Genomic DNA, 19,820 nt, shown 5'->3' on the forward strand with positions numbered 1-19,820 from the left:
GTTCAAATAAAGCTCATTTCCTTTTTTTCTCAGACTTGCTCCTTAAGTTTCCTCAGAGCCTTTTAGTAATGAAGTAATGAAGAAAAGAAAGAGTAGGAGAGTGCTTTTGCTCCTTTCTTTCCTTTTTTGAAAAGGATATTACCACCAACGACGGGGAAATTCGGAACTTTTTTATTTACCACGTAAGAGTCTCAAATAAACTCAATAAAGCAAAAGCTTGAACTACCACAGAAAACTCAGGTAAAGTGAGTCATGACCTAGACTGCACCAAAGGGAAAAAGAGTAATCAACAAAAAATTTCAAACCCACAAAGGATTCCTTTATTTTCTTATTCAACCAGATGAGAAAGAAATATTTGCACATGTATTCAAGAAAGGAATAATATCTGCTCTGCACAGAATTTAAGATTTGCTAAAAATCATTTATATCATTCTCTCATTGTGTTGGTTGAAACTATTGCCCAAAGATGGCTAAAGAAGAGAAATAATAAATTCACCAAGCTCATCCAGAACCTCTAGAAGACATTTAAGTTAAATTACAGATAAAAAATAATCAAGCATATCTCTGACCTAAATAAGGGCCAGATTTAAGAGTAAAATACAAAAGCGAAAATAAAAAGAAAATCCTTACCCTAAAAGAAAAACATCTTGCTCTATCAGGAAAAACTCTTCTCTAACCTCCTTGCCTAAGAACTGAAAAAAAATCCTAGCATATCAAATCTGATTCACTAGGTACCCCTTTTTAACCCTTCCTGATACAAGTTTCCATTATTCTACATGGCTCTCACAATCCTCTCTAACTTTTGTTTCCTCAATTACATACATATTTTGGGTCCTCAATTATGCTTTAGGGTTTGCAAGAGCAGAGACTGTGTCATATCTTTAATATAACTCCAAAGTATATCTAGTTTGATACTGTATACACGCAGAGTCATAACAGAGGCTTAATGAATTTATATAAATCTAATACAATCAGCTTTCCTATACTAGATCTCTTTTTGTTTTATTTTCATTTGAAGCTATGCTTGAAGGAAAATTCTGACTGATATACTTCATGGTTCCTTTCTCCAAGTCAAAAGCTATACAGCAGGCTTTATATATTTATTTGCCTAATAAATTATTGCTCCATAAAATGACTGTGGGGAACTGTAACAGGGGATACATAAATGGAGAGTTTGAATGAGTAAGTATAAGTAGAACATTCAAAGTTAACATTAATAGAAAGAACAGAATACTGCTGATTTTGACTCCCTAAAACTTTTAGAATATGGTTATCCCTTGAATAATACGGGGTTGGGGTGCCAAACCTCCCCACAGTTGAAAATCCTAATATAACTTATAGTAGCCCTCTGTATCCACAATTCCTCCTGTATCCATGGATTCAACCAACTTCAGACTGTGTAGTACTGCAGTATTTACTGCTGAAAGAAATCCACGTGTAAGTGAACCCGCACTGTTCAAACCCATGTTGTTCAAGGATCAACTGTATTTATATACAAGATGGATTTAGTAAAAGTTCATAGAGGCGCATCCTATTTACTACATTTATGAGTATCCCCCAAAATGGATGGAGAATATACGCATCAGGATAGCACACAGGGTAGGTTGCCAACTCCACAGAAAATAAGAATCAGATTCAAAGTAATGTTTAGATAAATATTCCATTTAAAAATGATAAAATTCAGGGACTTCCCTGGTGGCGCAGTAGTTAAGAATCCGCCTGCCAATGCAGGGGACATGGGTTCGATATCTGATCCGGGAAGATGCCACATGCCACAGAGCAACTAAGCCCATGCGCCACAACTACTGAGCCCGCGTGCCACAACTACTGAAGCCTGCGCACCTAGAGCCCGTGCTCCACAACAAGAGAAGACACCGCGAAGAGAAGCCCACGCACCACAACGAAAAGTAACGCACGCTCACCGCAGCTAGAGAAAGCCCATGTGCAGCAACAAAAGACCCAACACAGACAAAAATAAATAAATAATAAATAAATAAATTTATTTTTAAAAAAGATAAAACTCAATCCTGCCATTTGCAAAGTGACTGGACCTAGAGGGTATTAGGTATTAGGCTAAGTGTCAGGGAAAAACAAATATTGTATGATTCCACTTACATGTGGAATCTAAAAGACAAAACAAATGAATAAACATAACAAAACAGAAACAGACTCATAAATACAGAGAACAGACTGGTGGTTGCCAGAGCAGGGAGAGGGTGTGAGTGAAACAGGTGTGGGAGATTAAGAGGTACAAACTTCCAGTTACAAAGTAAATAAGTCAGCATAAGGAATATAGTCAATAGTATTGTAATAACTTTATATGGTAACACATGATAACTAGACTTACCATGGTGACCATTTTGTAATGTATAAAAATATTGAATCACTATGTTGTGCACCTGAAACTAATATAAGTCAATTATACTTCAATAAAAATAGTTTTTAATTTTAAAAATTAAAAATAAAATTCAATAGTGAAACATTAAAGGAAATAATATAATTGAAACAATGATGAAAGAAAACAGGAAAAGATCAGCAAACAGAATACAGAGAGTCACAGTAATTAACAATCTGAAAATGAGTCAGCAGCTGTCTTACTTAAATACATTCATTATGTTAGAACAAGTAACGAAAGTATATTACTTCAAAGTTGGAATATACGTTTTTGTTCTAAAAAGATTGGCCAAATGCTTAACAACAAAAATTCTTATACTAAAAGTACAGTTCTGATAACTGTATGTTTTAAAAGGGCACACAGAAAATGAAAAGGCCTCAGAAAAGCAGCAAAAAAAGTTTTAGTTGTCCAATGAACCAAGATTAAATAATGGGCTATTTTCAAACTAGAAAATTGAGACATTTTATAATTTTCAGAAAGTATAAAAAGCATTTAAAAATGTGGGAAAAGGTATATAAAGCAATATATGAGGGGAGATGAAAAATAGGGCTAATGCTTATTAAGCTAGTCTAAAAAGCTTGGCTTATAAGCTGGCCTTTTCATGAGGTAGGCACTTGAATGTTCACATGTGTATGTACGTGTGCATCCACATATGAGTGATTTTTTTTTTAACTCATTTAATCCTAACTACAACCTAGCAAGGAATTACTATTATCCTCATCATTCAGATGTAGAAACTGAAGCTAAGAGGTGGAGTTAAGTACCTTGTCCAATCTTCCATGGCTTCAAGGGACAGAGTTGAGATGTGAACAAGCCTGCCTGCCTCTTAGATCAATTAAGAAAATAAACACTTTCTCCCACCTCCAGAAGGTATAAGTCTTAAATTGCATCAGAAAAAAAAACTTAGTTTCATATAAAGTAAAAAAGAAAAAAACAGAAAAATTTCTTCCAGAAATTTGCCAAATCCAGATGGACATAACATAAAAACAGTAATGATAAACCAAAATGTTTCTAATGTTTTAAACATTCACCTGCTTTCCAGACAAGACTAGGGGTAGCCCCAAATAACCTAAATATCCCTGTTAGAATTATACCTTTATAATTCTAGGTAATCTATAGCTGCTACTTGTAGGACTTATGCTTAAATAATCAGTTTTAGCATGAATCAATAAACGGTGCAGGAATAGTATAAGAATCATAACTTAACTTTAAAATTTTCAAATAAAATTCAGTATAAATTACTGTCATTCTACACATGGTGATATTAGGGATGGAGTAAAGAATAAAGGGCCGAGAAAGAGAAGGAGAAAGTGAGTCCCATTTTATTCCACTTTTGGTGGTTTGCTTTAATGCTTTTCTTCTCACCAACACCTTGTAAGAAAATCACTGATAAAATTCCAAAGACCAAAATGCTCAAACATTCTAGTTAGAAATAAAACTGAGAGACAAAACAGCAAAAATGGCTAAAGAAAATATAAAATGAAACATAAGACATACCTGAGATACATCATCAAGTTGAGGTTTCACATAAAGGCTAGAGAGACTCTCTGCTCGCATGAGATATTCTGCGGTTCTTCTCTTCACAGCTTCTCGACGAGTAGGGCTTGACTCTCCTAAAAGGAAAAAACAGAAATCAGGACATGTGAAAAATAAATAAACTTTCTTTAATCCAAACTGAAGATTAACTTCTTTTTACCCAATTTACCACTTGTTCACATTTCTAACTGAAAAGAAGGGAGAGATCAAAATTGGAACAGACTTCAAAGTTATTCATATCAGCAAGGTCTAAAGTTATTCATATCAGCAAGGTCTCTAGATGAATTTCATTTATCTAAATTCTGAAACACCCGTTTAAATATGTATAGAGAACTTGATGTATTTTATAAGAGGAGCCGATATATAAAGAATGTAATGTAAAAAGCTCTGTGGACAAGAGACCAGCCTAGCCCAAACAGTATACGATTGTCCAACTCAACAAATAGGACTAAGTGCAAGAGACATTTAATAAAAGCTGTGACATGGATGTGATACGCTATAAAAGTACCACCAAACTGGAGAATAAAATTATTTAGGGTAACTCTAAATTCACTCTGATTTTTGCAAGCATCAGGGTTTATTCATTAATAACAAATTGTCACCCACCTTACAACTGAAAACAATAATGTGATTTAAATCCTTGTAATATATTATGTGAAAGTGAACAAGGATCATTTACCCTGTCTGGCTCTCAGTTTCCCTAAGGAAAGGGTATTCAAAGTGGCCTCTAAGAAAAGATCTCAAAAAGGAGGTGTTATACTCCTGGATCTCTCCTCTCCAGAGTGGGATGATCCTATGCTTTTACCCATTTTATATATATACTCGACTATAATATAACATTTCATTTGAAGAAAGGATTCCATGGCTGAAAGTCAAAAAGTCTGAAACCACTGTACTATATGATGTCTAAGGTTCCTAGCATAAATAATATTCAATACTATTCATGACTCATTTTTATCAAAGCACTTAATACACAGTACTGTTTTTATAATTCACCCTATACATCTTCTGAATGAAGTTAACCAAAATGTAAGTATCACACAGTGGACAGTACCCTGGATTATATTCCAGAAACCCTGGTTATCTGAATTCTGGCTCTGTCTCTCGTTAGTCATGTGTCCGATGATAAGTCATCTCAACTCTGTGAACCTCTTCCTCATTCTCTAAAATGGAAATATATACCTCAAATGACTGTAGAGATTAAAGGAGACAACATATATAAAAGGTACTACAACAGAGCCAGTGCTATAGGAAGCAATAAGTTGTAAAGGTTTTCAATCTTGGTTTTTCTCTCAAAACCAAATCCTACACAATAATGTCACCTGGTTTCCTGAATTAGAAGTGAACTGAATTACAATAAAGCAGATATTTTTCCCCAAGAGAAAAATATTTTTCTACAGGCGGGAAAACCTCTTCTTATTTCTGCCTGGAACAACATCTTCTATTTCTTCTGGGAAATGCCCCTTTCTCCTCCCCTTCAAACTCCTCCACCTCTTCCCCCAACCACTACTAACCCTTAACAACATGGTTTGAATGAAAGCTGCTACCTTATTTCACATCTCAGCCCCTCTAGTCACTACTTGTCAGCCAAGGGTGAGCCTCCCTGTCACAGCAGGGCCAACCATAGAACCCCATCCTCTTGGCCACAGTTGGAGAAGGGAGAAATTGGCCCAACACAAACTGGACCAATCAGTCTTTCTGTGTTATTGACGCTGGAAATAAGAGAGTGGGAAGTGCCAGCAGCCATAGTTTCTGCCAAAGCAAAAAAAGAGACACAAATACGAGAGACCAAAAAAGAAAACCTAATGTGACTGGGGTCCCTGATTTCAGTTGAACCTACAATCCTGCCATTTGTTCCCTAAGGTGTGGATTTTGTCACATGTAAACCAAAGAACGCTGAGTGAATACAGACCTCTAAGAAAAAGTACAGGGACTTCCCTGGTGGTCCAATGGCTAAGACTCTGCACTCCCAATGCAGGGGGCCCAGGTTCGATCCCTGGTCAGGGAACTAGATCCCACATGCCGCATCTAAGAGTTCTCATGCCTCAACTAAAGATCCCGCATACCACAACGAAGATCCTGCGTGCCACAACTAAGACCCAGTGCAGCCTAATAAATAAATAAATATTTTTTAAAAAGAAAAGAAAAATTGCAACAAAGTTGGGGTTGCAATTTTGCTTATATACCTTTCCTTTCACAGCTTTTATCTTACAACTCCATCTCTTCTCTCCTTTATGAGTAGTAATTCACAAATATAACTGGTCTTGGTGAGGGATGGGGATCTCTACTGCCTTTTAACTGTGGGAACAATCTATATTTATTAACTCTCCAACTCCTCAAACCTCAAATAAAATGTCAGTATTGCTTCCTGCCTCTGTCCTTAAAATTTACTTAATTTCTAAACCCAAGGTTTTTATTTTTACTCGGTTGAAAAATGGATATAATCTGTGAAAATCACCTAACTATAACATATTTTGAAGATAAAATGTGCCACATAAATAAGAAACATTCACTACTTCAACACACTGCTCATTCTTAGTTTTGAGCTTATTGCTCATAGACTCCAACTGCTACTCCCATTATCATTAGCTCTTCTCATTGCAGGTTATACCTTTCAAGCCCTAATTTAAATCCCCATTTAGAATTTTTGGTTCTTCTTAGGCTCAACTCTAACAGAAACTATGGCAATTTAGGGTTTTTTTCTATTTAATTCAGTGTCATTAAGCTTTAATAAAACTTCAAATTTTTCTTTTTCAAAAAAATCAACTTGAGGGCTTCCCTGGTGGCGCAGTGGTTGAGACTCCGCCTGCTGATGCAGGGGACACGGGTTCGTGCCCCGGTCCGGGAAGATCCCACATGCCGCGGAGCGGCTGGGCCCGTGAGCCATGGCCACTGAGCCTGCGTGTCCGGAGCCTGTGCTCCGCAACGGGAGGGGCCGCAACAGTGAGAGGCCCGCGTTACCGCAAAACAAAAACAAAAACAAAAAAACAAACAAAAAAAATATTTTGTAATCAAATTTCTGCTTTTTAAACTTTTGGTATTTCTGTTGCTTTCGAGGCAGTCACCATAGTAACAGAGAAACAAGAACCGGAAGCCAGCAGTTGAAATGGACTCCTGCTGATGATAGTGGTTCCGCTTCCATGGAAACAACAACGAAGTGATGGAAATACTGGAAGGCTTTTTAAATGTAACCTTAAATATACATACTATGCCTCCTTCCTTATCAGCCCCTTAAAAGTAGGTCACAAGCACTGCTGATCAATAGCGGCAGCCAAGGATGAAAACCACCTCTTGCAGATTTCTGCTGCAGGATACTTACTGAGGTTTTTGAGTACCAGAAAGAAAAGATTCATCTATCGATTTCTAGAATAATTCCAAGTAATCAACTTATTCATAAATATGACTTTAAAGAGATTTTACTTGATCAAAATTTTTGACTCTAACCGTCTTAATTTCTTAATCTTCATTTTAAGACACACACGCAGCATATAATGATTATTTTTCAAGGAAACTAGGTTACCTGGAATTCAACTTTTAATCCCATATTAGGTCATGTGGCTATTATTTCTTCAGTAATATATCTAGGGAGACACTTAATAAATGCTTTTAAAAATGGATACGTATTTAACATTCTACCTAGGGACTTCCCTGGTGGTCCAGTGGTTAAGACTTCACCTTCCAATGCAGGGGGTGTAGGTTCAATCCCTGGTCGGGAAGCTAAGATCCCACATGCCTCGGGGCCAAAAGCCAAAACATAAAACAGAAGCAATATCGTAACAAACTCAATAAAGACTTTAAAAATGGTCCACATCAAAAAATCTTTTAAAAAAATAAAAATTCTACCTGAAGATAAACCAATACCTTCAATAAGTTCTCTACATTTCTGTTAATCATTCAGACAGAACAATAATTTCCACTGTGCTTTGGCATTCAAAAGAGAAAAACTGCTTCCATTATTTATTTACTAACCTTTATGTCAAAAGGTTCTGGTGTACCATAAAAGATGTCTTATCTTTATATATCGTGTCAACCCATATTTCTTTACCCCAGATCAAGAGAAAGAATATAATTAGGGTGATTATAAAGTGTGATTCATGAAAGAAGAGAGTGTAGCTGAATAGAAATGAGCAATTTCAAAGATGTCATTGAAAATTTTTGAAAACTGCTATCCAGCAGTCCAGAGCACCAACCCTGACTCAATTTACTAAGAGAAGTTATTATAGAAGGCACAATCTATAGATAATAGAATTGTGAAATTCTTATTTACCCAAGAGACCATCACCATTTGGTACTCCTTCACTATATCTAATTCATTTAATATATTACCTTCCTTTTATAACTAAGGAAATTGAGGCTCAGGGATGTGAAATGCCTTTCTCAGTCACAAAGTTAAATAAGAGCCTAAACCTAAACCAGATCTTATGCTACCACACTTCAGGTAACTGAATTTGAATTCGATTATTCTACTGTTACTGAGTAGAGCAAGAAAAATACAGAGCACAGGACAAGTACAAGCGAGTATGGGAACAAAGATGAAGAGAAAATAAAGGTAAGGAGTTGAGGCAGGAGCCTATCAGACAAGATAGAGTAGAATCAGAGAGAAGGAAAGACTGAAGAAGATAGACAGGCACGCGAGAAAATCAGAGCTATGAAGAGGTACAAATTTCACACTATATAAAAGAGAATGGGCCTCTCTGAGAAAAAGTGGGCTCTCAAACATCCTTGTAACCCAAGGATTTCCTTGGAAAACAAAGGTCCTTATTCATTTACCAATTTAAAAAAAAAAAAAAAGGCATTTTTACTCACAGAAATAATGAAAATCAGTTTCACGAACTAGAATAAAAAGTTAATTCTTCCAATTCTGTTATTCTACCCTTAGTCACTAAAAAGAATATAGCTACTGCCTCATCATTGATTCAACAAAAGAAAAGCAATGTTAAAGGAAGAACTGGCCACGTCAGACTTCTTGAAAGCCAGTATGTCTACATTTGTACTTTATGGGAAATTTTAAGGGATTTTCAAGAGTATTTTGACCATACTTGATTGTCTCCACATGCACAGAATTTAATCCCCATATAAGACTCTACTTAGTCACATCTTATAGTCCTATCTCTACTCCACACTCTCCAGTAGGCCCTACTGGAGGCTCTATCACTTTACTCTTGGTCAAGCATGCTTGGTTTTCATTCAGATTTATCACATTAGGAAGAACATCCAAATCAACCTGGGTTTGCTGGGATAAGTTTTTGTTTGTTGGTGCTTCCTTTTTTTTTTTTTAAACAACTTCAGTCACATAAAAGAATATATGCCTGTTTGAGATGGCCTTGGTGGTTAGAGTTTTTTTTTAAGTGCTGATTTATTATATTCAATGGGTTTTTTGTTCTTTTCAGGTAAAGCCTACCATTTCTGACTTATGCTAAGTGTTCTGACAACAAAAGGCAACCTTGAGAAAAACTGTAATTTACGGTTCTACACATCACCCACAAATCTAGAGCCATCAGCCTTTCCGTGAATAACAAACCTGGTCAGTCAGGGAATCTGCTTCCCATTTGCATTTAACCAACCCCCATTAATGTTTTTTCTAAACTAAGTGTCATGTGAAACCTAGAAGTTCAAAGAGTCACCAGAGAATAGTAAAAGCAATAGTCACGATAACAGTTGTGCCCAGGCATTGCCTCAACTATAATTGCTTTCAATGTTGTTTACGCAGTTTTTCTGCCATTAAAAAAAGAAACAGGGCTTCCCTGGTGGTGCAGTGGTTGAGAGTCCGCCTGCCGATGCAGGGGACACGGGTTCGTGCCCCGGTCTGGCAAGATTACACATGCCGCGGAGCAGCTGGGCCCGTGAGCCATGGCCGCTGAGCCTGCGCGTCCGGAGCCTGTGCTCCGCAACGGGAGAGGCCACAACAGTGAAAGGTCCGCGTACCACAAAAAAAAAAGGAACAAACAGCCCAAAATGGAGCCACTAAGCCCATGTCACCAAACTTTAGAATACCTAACTTAATCGCAGTTTCAACCTTCCCCAGGACTGGAATCTTAACCAGTCAGTCTGGAACTTCCTCGTCAGCACCAGGGAGGTAACCAGCCAATAAACGTTTTTGTCTCCCAAAGGAAGGTGTATTGCTCAAAATAATCTTTTTTTGTTTATGACTTCCTTGTCCCATCCCCTCTTTGGCTTTAAAGACCTTTCCTTTTCTGGAGCTCTGTGGAGCTCCTTTCTACTTGCTAGATGGGATGCTGCCCGGTTCAGGAATCAATAAAGTCAATTAGATCTTCAAATTTACTCAGCTGGATTTTGTCTTTTAACAGATATGGTGTCAGTGTCAGGGTCCAAAGTGAACAAACTTCTGATGGCATTCGAGGACAAGAAAGACAGGTGTGGTATCTGTGAACCCCTTTTTGCGTTCACTGTCTTTCTTTCAGCGGTAAGTTTCTCTCAATTCTGAGCTCCTTTCTCTTTGCATCAAGCTTCAGATATAACTGGCTTTCCTTTACAGAGCAAGACAGCTTGAGCTGGTGGACAGTTCTGCCCGGAACCCAGGTCCCTAGCTTTATCATGGACTGCAATTCCCAGGTTTTTGAGTGGAACCCCCAACCCTTAATTCTGTCCCAGGATCCACTTAGGTACTGTTAGTGGCAATATGCAGTTCCCTATTTATGTGGGGCCCCCAGTCCACAGCCCACATTTGTTGAGATCTGCTGGTTCAATGCTTTCCCCAGTCCAAGGTCCCACATCCCACATTGGGGAACTGGTATGGTACACACAGGGCCTTTTCTTGGTTAGGACTCAGTATATACTAAGGTACACATTTTTTTGCCTTACTTTATGTAGATAAAGGCTAAATGCTAATAGGAATCTCAGAAGTCAAAACAGCCTCAAAATTGATGCATAAGGGTTGAGCATTTAAGATCTGTTAGAATACCCACCACCTAACTCAAAGACTCCCAAGTTAGGATAAGTTGGTCACAGAATGGGTTACTGACACTCAGTCACTTGCCAACCTTAAGAAAATTTCCATGCATAGAGGTACACTGTAAAACACCACATAATCCCCAACCCTATGACACACCCCTCTTAGGTATTAGTTTGGCTCCAAGAGACCCAAAGGCCTAGCTAAAAAAATAAAAACAATAATGGGATCCTTAAAATCCAAAGAGTTAAGCACACCCTTCTGGCATACCTGCTTATCTTATGTCTAACAACTACAATCCTGGAAACTGTAGATATCTACAAAAATGGCAAAATATTACTAAAAACAACCCAGAATTACAGTGGCCATTATGGGGAACATTCCAATTAGACAAGATCATTCACTTAAGAAGTGCACTTAAAAGTAAGAGTTCCCCAATTAAACAAACAGAATAGGATACATATTTTAACTGGTATGCAGTAGCTTCCAAAGGCTTCAAAATGCCAAAAGAACTTTATTGAAAGTTTCATTACAAAAAGCTAACAAAAAATTAAAGACACAAGAGGTACCTAAAACAAAGGAGTATAAGACAGACACAGAACTTCCCTGGTGGTGCAGTGATTAAGAATCTGCCTGCCAATGCAGGGGACAAGGGTTCGAGCCCTGGTCCGGGAAGATCCCACATGCCACGGAGCAACTAAACCAGTGTGCCACAACTACTGAGCCTGCACTCTAAAGCCTGCGCGCCACAACTACTGAGCCTGCGCGCCACAACTACTGAAGCTCACGCGCCTAGAGCCCCTGCTCCGCAACAAGAGAAGCCACCACAATGAGAAGCCCGTGCACCGCAATGAAGAGTAGCCCCCGCTCAGTGCAACTAGAGAAAGCCCGTGTGCAGCAACGAAGACCCAACACGGCCAAAAATAAATAAATAATAAATAAATAAATGTATTAAAAAAAAAAAAGACAGACACAACTCCTACTGCCCCCTCTGTCTTCCTTTATCAAGTACTCATTCTAGTAATCTTCTGTTTGAATTGTCTTTCCACTCTGAAGAGACTACAAGGCCATAAACAAAAGTCCGTCAAGTTAATGGCCATACAGGAACCCCTATGCCTTTGAAAGAAAGACCCTGTAAGGGTCTCTCTCAGAGGTAATGAGACTGAGGATTTTCTGGTAAATTGCTACATCATTCCCTTAAACAACCAAGGGGAAATGGAAATTAAAAATTAATTTAAAACGTTGCCAAATTCTGGTAAATATCAGAGATACATTCTCCACTTAAACCCCACTCAGAGCTTGCAGGTGGGATCCTGGAAAAACTGGCAGAAGCCAGTTGAGGGTGAGAATTATTACCAGAGTCAATTCTGGATCTCTGTCTGTAGTACCCAATAAAGAGAAAAATAAAGTATCTTTTGCACCCAATTAGGGGATACCTCTTAAGTCCAAGGGGTTGGTCAATACTGCCAGAAATATTTACTGTTTATCTAAGCTGAAAACTGACAAGATTTGTTTTTTTATTTTAAGTAGCTCTGTGGTCAAAAGTTGGCCAAACTGGAAGCTAATATACGGAGTCTGCTAATAACTGTTTTTTAAGGCCTTCTTCCCGAAACTAAAATAATGTTCCCAGCAGGAAAGAAAAAACTTCTAAAGCCCTTATAAAAGGACTTATGGGTGGATCAACCTATGATGTCATTTAAATAACAACCCAATTCCTTGTGTAACTGAGATTAACTGTCCTTATCTTACAAATCTTTGCAAAACTAGAAATGCAGCTCTAGAGGCAGTCCAAAATTCACCTATTCCTTTTTCCATTCCCCAAACCTCCTCTATTTATCTTAAAAGACTTGTAACTTGCATTCTTTTCTTGTGCCTTTGAGATGTAAATATTAAAGTACAAACTTCAGAGAGGTAGTTCTTATCAGTTAAAAAAAAAAAAGAGGGGGAAGGGGGACAGAGGGTAGGTCACTTGGAACTTGAGCAATTGAGAAATCCCAAGTGTACAGAAGCTATGAGGTCCCTGTTCGTATCTGTCTACATGTTCACATGTGTCTATATACATGTGTTATAGATATATTTTCTACCTCCGGATAGTATTGCCAAAATTAACTTATAGAAGAGCTCTGGGGCTTCCCTGGTGGCGCAGTGGTTGAGAGTCCGCCTGCTGATGCAGGTGACACGGGTTCGTGCCCCGGTCTGGGAAGATCCCACATGCCGCGGAGCAGCTGGGCCCGTGAGCCATGGCCGCTGAGCCTGCGCGTCCGGAGCCTGTGCTCCGCAACGGGAGAGGCCACAACAGTGAGAGGCCCGTGTACCGTAAAAAAAAAAAAAAAAAATTAGAGCTCTATTTAACTGGCTTACAAAAAAAATTAAGTGCTTATATAAATCATGTATTCATAAAATTCTTAAAAATATAAGAAAAGTTAACCCAATGGTTTTGAGGTTCACTCTATCTGAGATAATCTTTAGTAACTAAAAGCTCATTTTAAGTTTGTTGATTTAATTAAAACAGACATGTCTTTAAAGTTATCATACTAAAAATAATGTTGATATACACCTTTTATTCAGCCTAGGCCAACTAAAGATCAAATAAGTTCATGTTATCTCTTATAAAATTTGTCAGCAAGAAAAATGGCTTGGGATGAAGACTGACATTGTCTAATGTCTCATGAAGTTTTTGTGGGCAGTCTAAACATAATTGTTAAAAACAAGTAAATGAAATAGATGTCAGTAGGATAAAAAGTTTTTAGGTGAACTTTCCAATAGTTTCTCCAAATCTTTTTGGTAACCTGAAATTTTGTTAACTTAAATTAAAGGACAGTCATTAAGTATCTAGATCACTTCCAAACAAGGTAAAGTACTGAAAGATTAATTACTGAACATAGGTTTATCTAATTTTTGCTTCCTTTTACAGAGAAATTCAAGGCATTTTGGGTCTATTAATAAGCATGTTTTATGCCACACTGAGAAACTGTCTATGACAAAACACATTTCTAGAAATTATAAGAAGTATTTATGAATCTGCCAATCCACAGAATGCTAATGTAAAAGATAGTTCATAATTGCTTACTTCCCAGTTTTCACTAGAAATTAAAGGTTTCTAAGGGTTAAAAATTCTCATGTAGGTAATTAAAACTACTAGAAATAATAAGGAAAAGGAATTTTATGTGTGATCAGGACTGGCTAAGATTAGAATGAATTTGATTAAGTTTCAATACCAAAAGTAAGCTGGTGTAAAATTAGAATTTGAGCTTCTCCCTATTAAAAGGGACAAAGTGTTCTTGGACTACTGGTCTGCTTTTAATAGTAAGAGATTATAAAAGGTTTTCCTTTACCTTTTGAACAATCTGCCAGGGCCAGGGAGGAGGTGGGGGACACAAAGATCTTGTGTCCTGTTAAAATCATCACCTATGTTCCCTGTTGTCTTTATCGGGTCTTTGATTTCTTAAACCTAGTCCTCTGGATATTAAAAAAAAGTAAGTTTTGCTCAGAACTATGTAACCTATATTTGCCTGTAAAGTCTTTGTCACTTTGGTTCAATACATAAGCATTGTTTCGTAGTGTCCTATGACCCTATTTGACCAAGAGTTTTTAAACCGTTTGATATTTTTTACAAAATTCCCAAAAATCAAATTCTAAAAGAAGTCTTTCTGACCTCTAACGTTGGGATTTTTCCAGAGGGCCCCTGGCATACCTCAAAAATTTGTTCTCTCTTCTCATAAAAAGATAGATGTTAAACTAATTAGACTTATTTGATATGTTAAATTACATGTGAAGCATTGAGAAATAAAAATACTAGGCCTTCTTTATGTTCTATTTATATAGGTATATAAGTATTCTGAAAATTGTATGAAGTTCCTAGAAATCTGATATATGTTAATATCTGACAGTTATAATAAAACATTATAATACATATAATGACATTATAATAACACAATAATAAATCTGATAATGTTATCAGTCATAATTCTAGTTATTGTCTTGAAGTGTTGTGTGTCACAGAAATAACCAAATTCCCTTGTCAACTGCGCTGTAATGAACTCTAGTCAGATCTTTAACCACGGGCATTTTAAGTCTTTTGACATTTACAGACGGTTATTGTTTTACTCTGATGCTTTTGCTAAAGCGTTCCTACAAAAGTGTTTCTTTTTTCAGAGAAATTTCTAGAAAGGATTCTGACAAGTACTCTAGGATACTAGTTTCTGGTAACTTTCAGATAATAACACCAACTGGTTAAGAATTTATAGAACTCTAAGGAAAAACTGGATTCATAAAACTGCTAACAAAAGATGAAGATCAAGAACTAATTACAGTGTAAAGCAACTATACTCCAATAAAAATTAATTTAAAAAAAGAAATAATTACATAGAACTGAATGAACTGATGAAGATGATTATAATTTTTTATGACTTTTTGTTTAAAACATTGCTGGTTCTTTTGTTTTTCCAGGTTTAAGGAAATCCTTTTATCTCTTCTTTTAAAGCTATCAGCAATTTGGTAACATAAATTTGTGAACTAAAGTGGAACATTTACTTTTTCTCCCTACTTGATCCCACCAAAATTCAGAAACTCCTGAGTATTCTCTTCATGGCAATAAAGTTCATTATTTGCATAAGTTCAATAAGAATCTGTTCTCACTGTAACAGAACACAATTGGAAACACTGGCTATATTACCAAGACTTTAACTAGAATGTCATATTTGACAGAAATGTGTATACACTCAGATATGACCAGACAGCTTTAAGGAACTGCTTGGAAAAATTGGCCTGGTGCCTTACTTACAGGGTTACCGTCAGCCTTACCAGTTGAGTATGGAAGGTTATACTTCCTGACAGGCCCAGGAACCTTGAAAAGAGAGGACTTCACTCAAACTGTAGGTATTGCAGGTAAAATCTAGTGATGATGCTTGGATTGGCTTCCTAGCCTCAAAGGCTTTTAAGAGTTCAATCTGAGATCCCTCATGAAAAGTTCCACCAAAGCAGTCTTAAAAAGAACTTATACAATCAATCACTATTCTTGCTGCACTTATGAAAATAATCAGGCCAAGTCTAATGCAAACTGATTAGTTTTACTGTAATTATCCTTAAAAAAAAAAAGTGGGGATAACTGTAGGGAGAAAAATTATGTTTGCACCTTTGTCTATTTTAGAGTAACCCTGTTAACTGTCTTTGAGGTTTCGTTATACACCTATAAACTGAACTAGATCCTAAATTCTTCTAGTTTCCTCAAATATCTGGCTACAACTCTCCAAACTAACATTTCTAATTTTCTCCCACCCTTCTAATTTAAAGTCACTAAAGCCTTTGTTTTAAAGGCTGCCATTGAATCTCCTATAAGAGACTACAAGGGACTATAACCAGGTCCTCTTCCCTGCCCAGATGGCAGGGAAGTCAAACTTCAGAGACTTGAGCCTCAGATATATGTCTCACAGCTGAAGAAGGCCCCACCTGACCTCTGGTCCTGTACAGACAGGAAGGACCTCTGAATCAAATTGTCAAGGAAGAGAAGTAGCTGACATCAAGGTAGATTGCTTCTGCCCATGATGCTGGATCAAGACTTCATATTTTAACAAACATGAAACCCTTTATTCTTGTCTTTCTTTCATTTACTCTGGAATTAGCCTGGAAAAACATTTCCATATCTCCCAGTCCAATACTAAGCAGAGTAACATCTCAGACTGCTGGATTTGTCACCAAAGATTCCGACCTATCCATGATACTAGAGATCTCCTGGTCCTCCCTGTGACCAATTTTTCTTCTATTCCCAATGTCACTGGAAACTATGATCAACACCCCACTCACCCCCTCTTAGTAAGAAGTGTCTTACCAAGTTCAACTCTTGTGGCCAGAACATGAAATACCATTTTTTACCTTTCTCCAATTATAACTGTACTTCCCCAATGAGACATAATTACCTACATAACTTAGGTCATTTGCCCCCCCACGTTCCCATGATTATCTAGATCAGATCTGTTCCCACTCACTAAGAGATCTCACCAGCAGCACCCGTCTTTGCAAGGTGGGTGACTCTTTATTTCAGGCTAAAAGACTTTCTCTCCGTATGCACTGAAATCCTAACTGACCTCTGGCTTGAATGGTAAACACAGCAATCCCTGTGAATGGTCCATTAGCAGCATCACTGTAACGGGAATGGTTTGTGCCCCAGTAGGCTTTGTCTTTGTTTGTGGTGGTTATCATTCTCCTCGGACCTATGCGCGCCTAGATGGCTAGCGTACAACTGTGCAATGCCTCTTAGGTTACCCAACTGTACCCCTAACTTTCCACAAATGAACTAGTCACCTCATTGGTCAACTCCCATGGATTTACATCAGAAAGTTAGAAAAGACCTATCAGGAGATGTTCATGACTCAGAATTCACTTCCTTTGGCAAGGCCATGCTTCCCTGGTCAAAAGTAAATGTAATTGAGAATGTGATTTTAAAATTTTCCTTAATTCTTGAAGATATTCTGTTATCTGCTACTGAAACAACAGCTGCCTCCCAAAAATCCTTAGACTCTCTGGCCAAAATTTTTCCTCATAATAGTATAGCCCTTAATTATCTTTTAGCTGAGCAGGGAGTTGTCTGTGCTGTGGTCAACACCACTTGCTATGCCTGGATCAACACTTCTGGGGAAGCTGAAACTCAATTCCATAAAATCACTGAGCAAGCCACTTGGTTAAAAAGCTGACTCCTTCAGCAGAGTTGTTCTTTGACTTATTTGATTTTGATTGGTTTGGATCTTGGGGACCATGGCTCCAAAATGCACCCCAAACATTGAGAATTATCCTGCTTTTTTATAATCATAATAATCTTTAAACTTTGATCACGTTTCTCAGTTAAGCTAAGAGTTTGATCAAAAGGGGAGAATTTTAAAAAAAAAGAAAAGAAAAAGAAACAACAGGTCCAAAATGGAGTCACTTGTGCTAAGCCCATGTCACCAAACCAAGACTTAATACCTAGTCTAACTGTAATTTCAACCTTCCCCAGGATTGGAATCTTAACCAATCAATCTGGAATTTCTCAGTCAGGATCAGTGAGATAATATGCATGATAAACCCTTTTGACCCCAAAGGAAGGTGACCTTGCTCAAAATAATCCTTATTTTTATTTATGACTTCCTTTTCCCACCCGCTTTCTGCCTTTAAAAACGTCTCCTTTTCTGGAGCTCCTTAGAGCTCCCTGCTACTTGCTAGATAGGATGCTGCCCAATTCATGAATCCATTAATAATGCCAATTAGATCTTCAAATTTACTCACTTGAATTTTGTTTTTTAACACTGCTATCAGTAATACTGTGTGAAAACTAACACATCGTTAGACCATAGTGTGTTAAATGCCTACAGAGATACCCTTCTCTTAGATTCAACGATTTCTTTCTGCTCCCTAACCTATTTTTGTTTTGCATTTTTAAAGGGGGAGAACCCAAAAGACCAATCATTCAATTCCTTCAAAACAACACTGCTTGCACAGTCTCTTTCTGACAATAAACTCTTCTAAGTAAGAAGGTAAATAAATAAACAATCCCTTAAATGTTCCTTATGATGATGATGACAATAATTCCCTAAGTGTCCCTTATGTTCTAATCAAATGGCTTCTAAAAGATTACGATAAAAAGATTAAAAGGAGCTAGAGACATATTGAAGGAAAAGGGAATAAAGAATTAAAACCAAAAAGCTAAATTTTGTCTTATAAGATGGAATAAAAATAAGATAGGGGAAAATCTGGAAAGGAAACTCCACATAACCTTACAGTTTTTTATCTGCCACACAGGTAAATATGGAAAGTCCCCCAAACCATACAAAAGCTTTTGCTCATTTTTCACTAGCTATAAGAGACATCTTAAGAGAAGCAGCAAATCTATGGAAGACTCAGTTCAACAACTGTTTTCTTGATGTCATGATATGGAATCACATTTCCTTTGAGAGGATGTAAAATGATCAACAGAAATACTGATTATAAGCAGTTAATTCTCCTCAATTCTGTAAGTTTCATAGACTCCATTAATGCGTCCCCACCTTAAAAATTAAATTGCCTTAGTGTATACTAGAATTAGAAAAGACTCCATCCCATCTTTCTTCAGACTGATTTAAGGTGAAAATTACATATCGCCACATTTAAACAATTCAAAGTATGTGTCAAGCACTACTGCCAGAGTATATCACATGTGAAACCCATTTCAAGATAACAAAGAAAATCCTCCCAGCAACTGGCTTTCTTTAAGTAAGGCACAAGAGTGAAAAAGTTCTCCATACAACTTATTCTTGCCTCTCCTACCCCTTTCAGAAGGAAAGATGTCTAATAGTTACTGAACATCTATTATGTTCCAGACACATAGTCATCTCAGTGTTTATGGTCATTTCAATGTTGTCATAGGACATTACATATAGAAGACTATCAATAAAATTTTGTTAAACAAATGAATGAAGAAGTAAATGAATGATTTTTCACCAATATTACACAGTCTGATTACAATACCTTCACACCTAGAGATGATTCAATTATCTCCTTCTATAACTTAGTGCCTTTCATAATAGTCACATAAAATACATGTCAGAAAATGTGTATAATTATTGTCTTTATCATCTGTGCAGGTGAAATGCATAAAAAAGGAATATAGCATAGAAGTGGCATGGCTGGACTAAAAAGAGAATCTATATTTCGTTTAATTTTATGAAAAATTATCATTACAGTATCCGTGAGGAAAATACAACACAGATATTCTAAGTAATTATAAATCATTGTGTAAAATAAAATGAAACCTATGAACTCTATCGTTTGACAATTACAATTTTGGAAAATGTGTGTCTTAACAGTTTGTAAAAGTATGACACAATGATCTGGTTATTTTTCAAATGAAACGCACTTTGAGACCACTAAGAGAAATACAGTATAATCGTCTCAGAAAAAGCAGATTTACATTTTTAATACTTCCTTAAAGAGAATAAATAAGCTGAACTTCCATGCAATTTATAACTAGCT

General features: G+C 36.9%; 1 protein-coding gene across 1 annotated transcript in view; it reads right to left on the reverse strand.

The window, feature by feature from the left end:
• Positions 1–19,820, reverse strand: part of RPS6KC1 (ribosomal protein S6 kinase C1) — a 233,326-nt gene that overhangs the window by 103,912 nt on the left and 109,594 nt on the right. Inside the window, exon 7 of the mRNA XM_082658336.1 lies at positions 3,893–4,008. Within this exon, the coding sequence (XP_082514462.1) occupies positions 3,893–4,008 (116 nt within the window). The remainder of the gene's footprint in view (positions 1–3,892; positions 4,009–19,820) is intronic.

The sequence above is a fragment of the Grampus griseus genome, assembly GCF_964374135.1.
Source record: "Grampus griseus genome assembly, chromosome: 1".
NCBI classification, from domain to species: Eukaryota; Metazoa; Chordata; class Mammalia; order Artiodactyla; family Delphinidae; genus Grampus; species Grampus griseus.